This window comes from Mya arenaria, chromosome 17 (assembly GCF_026914265.1).
Source record: "Mya arenaria isolate MELC-2E11 chromosome 17, ASM2691426v1".
Lineage (NCBI taxonomy): Eukaryota > Metazoa > Mollusca > Bivalvia > Myida > Myidae > Mya > Mya arenaria.
In genome coordinates this window covers 26,009,409-26,018,258 of record NC_069138.1, presented here as the reverse complement: position 1 = coordinate 26,018,258, position 8,850 = coordinate 26,009,409, and the positions used below count along the sequence as shown (strand labels likewise).

Genomic DNA, 8,850 nt, shown 5'->3' with positions numbered 1-8,850 from the left:
GACTAATGTAGTGCTTGAAAAAACGTGCAACGTGTTCGGTTTTGTATAGGTGAGCTAATAATTGGTTAATTGTGACTGAACACCACAGAGCGAGTCTATAGATTATTACATCACGCGATAGATTAAAACAACGAATTTTATTTATATAGCATTTTAATCCGTACAAATTATCTATGATAATAAAATCACAGTAAATTCATCCATAGTATGTGTAAAATTATCAGCAAATTAAAATAAAAATCCTTTCATTGAAGAAAATCATTAACATGGCGTTTTACCGAATCATCAAATTGAAATTACGAATTGAATAATGTTAAGCTTGAATATACGATTACACACTAAAAAGAACGTTTTGACTGAACGTAGGTGTTCATGTTAAAAAATATCAAAGACCTTATCATTATTATTTAATATGTTTGTTTATTCCAGAGCAATATGATTTTCTGGTATTCCTATGAAATAGAAATAAAGGTTAATTAATGTCTATATGAAAATGCTTTGAAAGAAGGTTACGCTATATCACCACTGAAATTTAAAAACAAATACTCTTAATAAAAGTAACGTGCTGGCTGTACGTTCAATTCATGCGGTTTGGAAAACATGGATCGTCTTCAACACTGTTTTTAAATAACGCTATATTATATAGCCCCAGTTTTATTAAGTAAACGTAAATTAGTTAAATACATCATCATAATAATCTGAATACTGATAATTCAATTCATACAATCAAGATTAAGTTAGAAAAGGGGCTTGATGAAATAAGCTTCTTTAGGTTGTTACGCTTAACATTCTTCGACAAATCTGGGACTTGAAATTTACATCGATATATACATGTATCAAAACGCAAAAGGACATGAGCAAAATACTGGGGAAAAGTCATCGCACTACTGTCATTATATATACCACAACATAGCTCACAACAACCGCAATTGGTACGGACGTCAAGGGTTTACGACTTTTTAACAAGAAGGCTGCATAAGTTTGGTAGATAACACATGATATTATCGCCAGATTCATTGACATTCGGGGTGGGAATGCGTTTATACTTGCGGTTTCGCGGAAACCTAATAAAAATATGAAGATGCCGATGTAGCCAACAGCAGCTGAAATTTAAAACGAGTTTTATGATAATTTTAGAAGTCTTAATTTTTTCAAGTCACTAATCATTCATATTTGCACATGTTTCACTTTTTTTTTCTATAGAATTATGAATAATTATTAATCAACTTCAACGTCTTAGACGAGATATAGAGACACTTGCTGTACTAATACCAGACAATTGAAGACAATAATGCCAGAACTCGCTCAATATCAACCAAACTCGGCCAATATCAACAAAACTCGCCGAATATGAGTTTCCTCCGTTTTGATTGGCTACAAAACTCGCCTCATATAGGATTTGAGATGTGAGACTCGCCTTATATAAGAAATATGCTGGAACTTATTTTGTTTTCCGTTTTCCGACTGTTTTGAAAATTTCGTGCTTCGTATAACTCTATTTGGAATACTTGAACCAATTGAATGATTTAACCACTTTGTACGGTTTGATATTACAGTTGTATTTAACCCGTTGGTGGATTTTAGGACTATTATGATTTTGTACACCAACAAAATGGACGACGAATGAAAACCTTTGACATTTAAGCAAACAATTTACGAATTTTAGGCGAAACGAAATGCTTCTTTACAATGTACAGAGCTTTATTCATAAATATGTGCAATATCACTTTAAGGATGCATGTTAAAATCAGCAAAGTCAAGTCTACAAAAAGACTGAAACCATCAATTGATAATATTGAGGGATAAATACGGCTTCAATGTGAACTAAAGGTAAGTTATAAGAATGTTTTTAACCAAACTGGCAATAGTTAATTAATAAAATACTTATTAATTAGGTGATTTTATATTGGCCCAGGTATTTGTCCTCGGTCAGCTGTATTTTCCTGAGCTCTTATAACTTTCCTTTAGTTCACATTGAAGCCGTATTTATCCCTTACCTCGGACAAATAACTAGGCCAATATGAAATCACCTCATTAATAACATTATAATATAATCTTTATGTACAACCTATGAAGAATTCAAATGAGACTCTTAATCATACCCTTTAAATAGTGTTGACGTTAGGTAAATTCTTGCTTGGGATTCAAATATATAGTGATTAGCAGTTGGACAAGCTTTCAGATCATGTTTGATCCTTAATAAATATGGCAGAATAAAAACATAAAATAATTACCAGCACAAAAACTAATAATTGCATCCCAACCGTGATAATTTACAGTGTCATCATTGTGTTTTTGTTGGCTTCGTGTTGCTAGAAATATGGTTACACCGTGGAAAGCTATGTATGTGATAAGAAGGGCGGCAGCTCCCTTCCTGAGCGGAAAAAAGTCTAAAATAAACATAAATAAATCATATTTAGTAATTCTTAGGACTACACAGCTTATTGCATATCTTTTTGAAATATCTCTGAAAAATGCTTTTATTTACTATTTTACTATTTTAACCGCTGTTTCTTTCAATGACATTTTTTAAGATAATTTTTAAGTGCATTTACATGCATTTAACGAAACTCATTTAACATGATTTAACCTGCAATCGAGGCATATACTCGTTAAACTTTAAAATGTGCAAATGAAAGGAAAAATAATGGAGAAAGACTTACTCCGGCCCAGTAATCTTTATACGCAGATAATTGACCATTTTCTTGCACATAATAACAAAATATAGACATTGCAACACATCCTCAAATGCAAAATTAATACTTTAATATTTCACAACATAAACTTACTAGAATCTGATGGAACACAGTCAGACAATGGTGAACAGTTAGTTCGGTTTTCCTCAGTAAAATTGCAGCATTTGAACAAACCAACCGCTACTTTGTCTGTTTCACTCCAAGCCCAATTTGGCAATACAACACTGGGTATTGCGATGCTTAGCGAACAAAGTGGAAGACAGAGTTGCAGTAACAACTGAAAATATTTAAAAGAAGACTTCGTAAATCATTTGATTGGCAGTCTTGCAATTACAAGTGTATGTGGCTGTATATATGTTATGCAAAAATATCGTATTAAAACTGATATTATTCCTACATTTAATTGCATCGGGTTATAAGTCAGAACCTATATTTAACTTAAACGAATTAATGTTCGTAGTTCAAAGAGGTGAAAAATCTACCAAACCTTAAACGAACAGAGTCCGGAACAAGACTTTCCAATGAATGTCGATAACACTTTTCCTCTGGTCTTCACGTTACCGCACGCCTTTATCAAGCTTTGACAGCATGCTTGCGGAGCAAGATATTTGAGTGAGGTCAAGTTAATTTGTTATTGATTGATATTTTTTTATTTCAATAGGAAATTTTCCCGATAAATAGGAGGACGTATAAGAAAAGAATGCGACTTCATATTGATAGTTTACATTCCGACATATCATATTGTCTATATTTTTCATAAGCGAAAATAAGAAAGAATACATTCGCCCTCATAGTATTGCAACGATTTAAATGTTTTAGGAATAAATATGTTTATTTTAAGACTCACGTGCAGATGACGTCTCGATCATGACCTGAAGAACACAATCATATTAATAATTTCAATAAATATAATTAAATGCACTTGCAACTTATTATGTTCAATAAATCAGAGAACACAGACGTACAGTATGTGTGTACGTTTTATAATGAAAATTCATAGAAGCATCCTAATCGACTAAGTGATCTTTGAACTGTTTAGTTCGGTAATTAAAACACTTTTTTAATCAATGCGAACTGAGTATCTAAGCCTGCTTATATCCAATAGAACGCTTAGTCGCTGGCTTCATATCATGCATATCGGTAAAAGAATGAAAAATATTGGTGAATGATAACTTGATCATTTCCCTCTGGCTAGAGTGAAATGATAATATTTGATCAATGATTTTTCACTCTGTTCAGACAACTCGGGACCATGTTTCCATCTTTTATAAGATTTCCTTTAATTGTTTTCTTTCATCAGTTCATTTTTCATTTTAAAAATAATGCGCAGAAAAGGCTTGACAAAAAGCTGAACGATAAAGGAGTCCCGCCTTATCAAAAAGTTTAGAACATTGGCCATAAAAACATGAACAATTAAATCAGAATGAAAACGAATTAGCCTTTCAAGGCCATAGTGTTTTCTGACATCTTGTCGAGAACACTCTAACTCTAAAAGTCTGCGCTCCATCCTTTTCAAAAGCATCTTCGAGCACATCCTCGACAATTCATACGGGATTTTCGTAAACCCAAAATTAAACGGAAATGTGACATTCAACTTTATATAGATATGTAACAGATTCGCTGTCTCATCAACAGACATTTTTCGACTGCACTGAGCATGAATTCACCCCGAAAACATAACGTAAGATCCAGCGTCTGAGAGCGTCAGTGAAAAGATAGATATACACTACGAAACAAACACTTAACACAGACTTCCGTAACCTTTACGCATACAATCTTTTATAAGTCAATTTTTGTTGACTTAAATCTGTTAAAATTGTTCTTTAATGTACAAAAAATGCTACATGCTCAAGTTCCATATAAGTGTATTTTTACGCGATATATATTGTTCAATTTCCGAAATGCTTTTTTATTTAATATTGTTGTGCCTCAATAAGTGTTAAAATGATAAGTTTCGCTGATGTAACTCGGGTTTAATCTAAAAATAATTTCAATTCTAGATCCATTTCCATAATTATTATGTGGAACTTTTTTAGTGGACGGACTGCTCGTGCGAAAAGGAGGTAAACTTGACATAGAGGTTAGGCCATAGTTGGTTCCATTCGCACAGAAAGAGCTGTCGTCAAACAAACTTTATTCCAGTGGGGAAAGATATTGAAAAAAACACGATAAATGCCTGAAATTAAGAGAAAAATTGATGAATTCAGTGTAAGATCGTGTTTATTTCACGAGTGGTCACATAAAATGTGGCACTGTAATAAAATACGATCTTACATTAAATTTAATAAATATCCTATTACGAGCCGTATTTAAGTTATGTACAACGGAGTGACAGACAAAGCAGATTCTCATGATATGATTAGAAAATATTATTGACACAACTTAGTGTGATACAAACCTATAGTGAAACATCAGGTACCTCTAACGGGCTTCAACGACCCCGAATATCTAGTGTAAGAAATAGTTAAAGGTCTTTTAGACGTTTTTGAACAGGAAAGGCAATGCGACAAATAATTACATCCAATTAACATTATTGTCAATATATTTAGCGTTTTAAAATAGAATGGCGACGTCAATCGGGTTGGGTGTGTCCTCACTTCGGGATCTAACGAGAATTAAAAGTTTTTACCATTTTTTTCACTAGTTTTCTCGTGCGTGCAGTTAAAGCAGCGTTTTTTTTATATTTACCTCCGATGATTTGTACGTGTTGCTTGGAGATCTACCAATCTCTGAAAAAATAAATATGTATTGATGTCATCATAATCTTTAAATAATTCAGATACTATGGTAAGTTCGAGATCACTTCATTTTTATCTATACTTTCTATCTTTCAGTAGGAAAAAGGCTAAAATGGCGGACGTACATTATATGATTTATATCCCATCATATTGTGTTGTCCTTACTGTTCATTTTAAACTTACGTGCGGATGATGTATCGAGCACGACCTGAAGAACACAATTATATATTTTTATTCATATATTTACTTGAATTATATATGCATAATGTTGTAGGGAACACTCTCAGGGAATTCAAATTTGTACGTTTTACAAGAAAAATATCCGATTCCCAAATACATGTTTAATTTAAATTTTATATGTTTATAAGTTTTATAAGGTCATAATACAGTTTTTGTATACAAATGCAAACACTTTTGCCTGAATCAAAAGAACGGCTAGTCACTGAAAAGATTATGTAAAACAAATCAACTGACATAGTACACTCTTTATAATATTATTACCAAAAAACATTGTTGACAAAAGTTGGTAAGATTGAACTTTGAATCCGGTTCGGCTAACGGTTTTAAACGTTATTTACTGTAGCGTACGTCGTTATTACTGACAAAAATGGCAAAAATGTCTTCAAGGCGTTATTGACCCGGACGCGCGCTGCGACATATAATTTCATCCACTTAACAAGATTGTAAATATATGAAGAGTTCTAAAGAAGAGTCCTCATTCGGACTGACTGCGCCGATATACTATTACGAGTAAGAAGAATTTTCGTTCAAAGTTTCCCTGCCTGGTTATGGAAGCCTTTTTCTTTAATATAATTCGATATGGTTAAATTTACCTCCGATGATTTATCTGCGTCACTTGAAGGTGGACCTCTTTCTGAAAACATAAATATATACTGGTGACATCATTATACCTCAAAATAACTTTTGAAAATAAAATTAGCCAAACATGTTCGTCAATCAGTTTAAACAAAGCACGCTCGCAATGGCTCTTTGCATCGAAGAGTAGGCCAAACATGCAAAGCTTCTAACAGTCAATTTCCATCTGTCAAAAATAATTGTTTGTCCACGCGCTGTTTTTGCGAGCACAAGTGAAAATTACTAAATAATCTATTGTTGGAAAACAAATTAATTACTGATAACAAGATTGTAACCGTGTATTTAAAAGCAGAAAGCGCAAAACTATTAAATGGTGGTGAACGCTAAAAGATTTACTGTGGTCTACTATAGTCTCATAGGGTAGAAATACCATGTTTTATTCTCATTTCTTTCAAATTAGACTCGGCTTCCTTCATATGAATCATTGTTTTTGACATTTATTCATTTTATGGAATATTTAAACAGTATTATTAATTATGGTAGATCTTATCTGAGAGTAAGAGCGATCTTTAAGAAAAAACAATGCGAACTGTACATATACGATTTGTCTTCAGGGGTATGAGCCCGTGTCTGCTATAGTTACTTTCATGTCAAGGTTCATAACAAATCTCTGTTGTTGGTAGTATCTCGGATGTTTGAAACCGATAGAGGCTTTTAGAGATAGTTCACTTGTTTTTTTTAAGTTCATTTAAAGCGTAGCGGATTTAAAGCAACGAGCATCAAAAGCTTTAAACACTACATTTGCCAACTGATGTATTATGTTATGATGGTGTGTTATGTCATTCATCTATAAATTCTTTGATTTATATTTTTTTCATCATGACTGTTTTTGGCCGATGGCCTTTATAAAAAACCTGAATTGAAACGGATGTCAAAGCTATTCGGCATTTCTTTTAATCATTATGTTACTGATAATAATTGGTTTCATCTCAGAATCGAAACTTTTTCACGTTTTCAATTCTACATGCATATAACATGTACTACACCAAACACGTTTAATTTAAAAACGTTATACATTTGATAAGCCTTCAATAAATAAATGATGATGGTAGTATCTCGGATGTGTGAAACCGACCGAAAGGCTATAGATACATTTCATTCGTTTTAAAGTTCATTTGAAGCGTAGTGGAGCTACGGTCATTTAAAGTTTTAAACACTTAACTTGCGAACAGAGGTTAACTTTATGTTGATATGTTATTCACCTGCTATGATTATGTTATTGATAATAATCGGTTCCATCTCAGAATCGAAACCTTTTCACGCCTCGGTCGGGGCTACATGTTTAGATTCATATCACATGTACTTCACCCAACATATTTAGTTAAAATGTATTTGATAAGCCTTCAATTAAAAATAAAAGTAAATATATACCAATATCACTGCTGGTTATTGTACCGGAAACGACGCCACCTTTAGATGTAATATGTTTTCTCCCTTGAACGATATCATTAGCTGAAGGCTTTCGTCCCGGTACTTCTCCATTTAAAGTAGCTTTACTATCATTTTTCCCGTGAACAGTATGATTAGCTGAAGACATTCGTCCCGGTACTTCGCCTTGCATTGTTGCTTTTTTATTATTTCTCCAGTGAACAATTGGACTAACTGAAAACATTAGTCCCGGAACTTCTCCTAACGTAGTAGCTGCACCAGTATTGCTCCCATGAACATTGTGATTAGCTGAAGGCATTCGTCCAGATACTTCTCCATTCAAAGTAGCGTTACTATCATTTTTCGCGTGAGCAATATGATTAGCTGAAGACATTTGTCCCGGTACTTCACCTTGCACAATATTCTCTCGGCGTCGTCTATTTTCCCCATTGTCCTGTCCTACACCAATGTAAATAGGTGTCTTAAGGTTTTTTTCCATCACAGTAAATAATGTTTAGGTTTGCTTGAGTTCATTATCTCTAATGATTTATAGTAGTAAATGATTTTAGTTAAAAACGTTATCACTAAATGCGATAATTCAATGATAAAGTAACGTGATCATATGATAATCAACTGTATATAGTAGCTCTGTAATGTCAGTTTTGTGCAAGGGAACGTGTGCGTATTAAAAGGATGTTAAATGAATTGTCAGATCATATCATGATAATACATATTTAAAAAAACTTTAGAAACAAGTAGTCCAAACTTTAAAGCCTTATGCATGTTCTAAAAATGTGAGGATTTAAATGATTAAATTTGGTTTGTTATGGATCGAATGATTTTTGGTTACATGTTATTTAAACCCAAATATTTAAAGCATTCATTTCTCGAAGGTTAACATTGTATTTGACTTGTATTTTGGCGGTAAATCACGCCAGTTTTTATATTATTTATTTGAGTTTCTTTAATGGTACATGCCATTATATTTATATAACTACATTCTACATTTGTGGGTAACACAACTATTGAAAAACAAAGTTAAAGCCAGTGTGCCCTTTACAATCTGTAAAACCTTGTCTTAATGATTACACAGTCAGTGATAACGCTTTACTAGCTTACATGTACTTTGCGTATTGACAATCCTTTCAGAAATAGATGATTAAAGGCATAGT

General features: G+C 32.9%; 1 protein-coding gene across 1 annotated transcript; it reads right to left on the bottom strand.

Moving 5' to 3' along the window:
* Nucleotides 1–876: 876 nt before the first annotated feature.
* On the bottom strand, nucleotides 877–8,177 carry LOC128223314 (uncharacterized). The gene is made up of 9 exons (XM_052932591.1): nucleotides 7,682–8,177; nucleotides 6,268–6,308; nucleotides 5,618–5,642; nucleotides 5,385–5,425; nucleotides 3,544–3,568; nucleotides 3,184–3,287; nucleotides 2,790–2,973; nucleotides 2,235–2,390; nucleotides 877–1,103 (listed from the first exon to the last, which is right to left on the bottom strand). Exons 1-9 carry the CDS (start codon nucleotides 8,175–8,177, stop codon nucleotides 877–879), a joined length of 1,299 nt encoding a protein of 432 aa, XP_052788551.1.
* Between the last annotated feature and the right edge of the window lie 673 nt (nucleotides 8,178–8,850).

Coding starts and splice junctions, on each gene's coding strand:
- LOC128223314 (XM_052932591.1), bottom strand. CDS start 8,177: ATGGAAAAAAACCTTAAGACACCTATTTACATTGGTGTAGGACAGGAC. Junction 5,426..5,617: donor GCTCGATACATCATCCGCAC/GTAAGTTTAAAA, acceptor TTATTTTTTCAG/AGATTGGTAGATCTCCAAGC. Junction 2,391..2,789: donor CTGTGTTCCATCAGATTCTA/GTAAGTTTATGT, acceptor TGTTTATTTTAG/ACTTTTTTCCGCTCAGGAAG.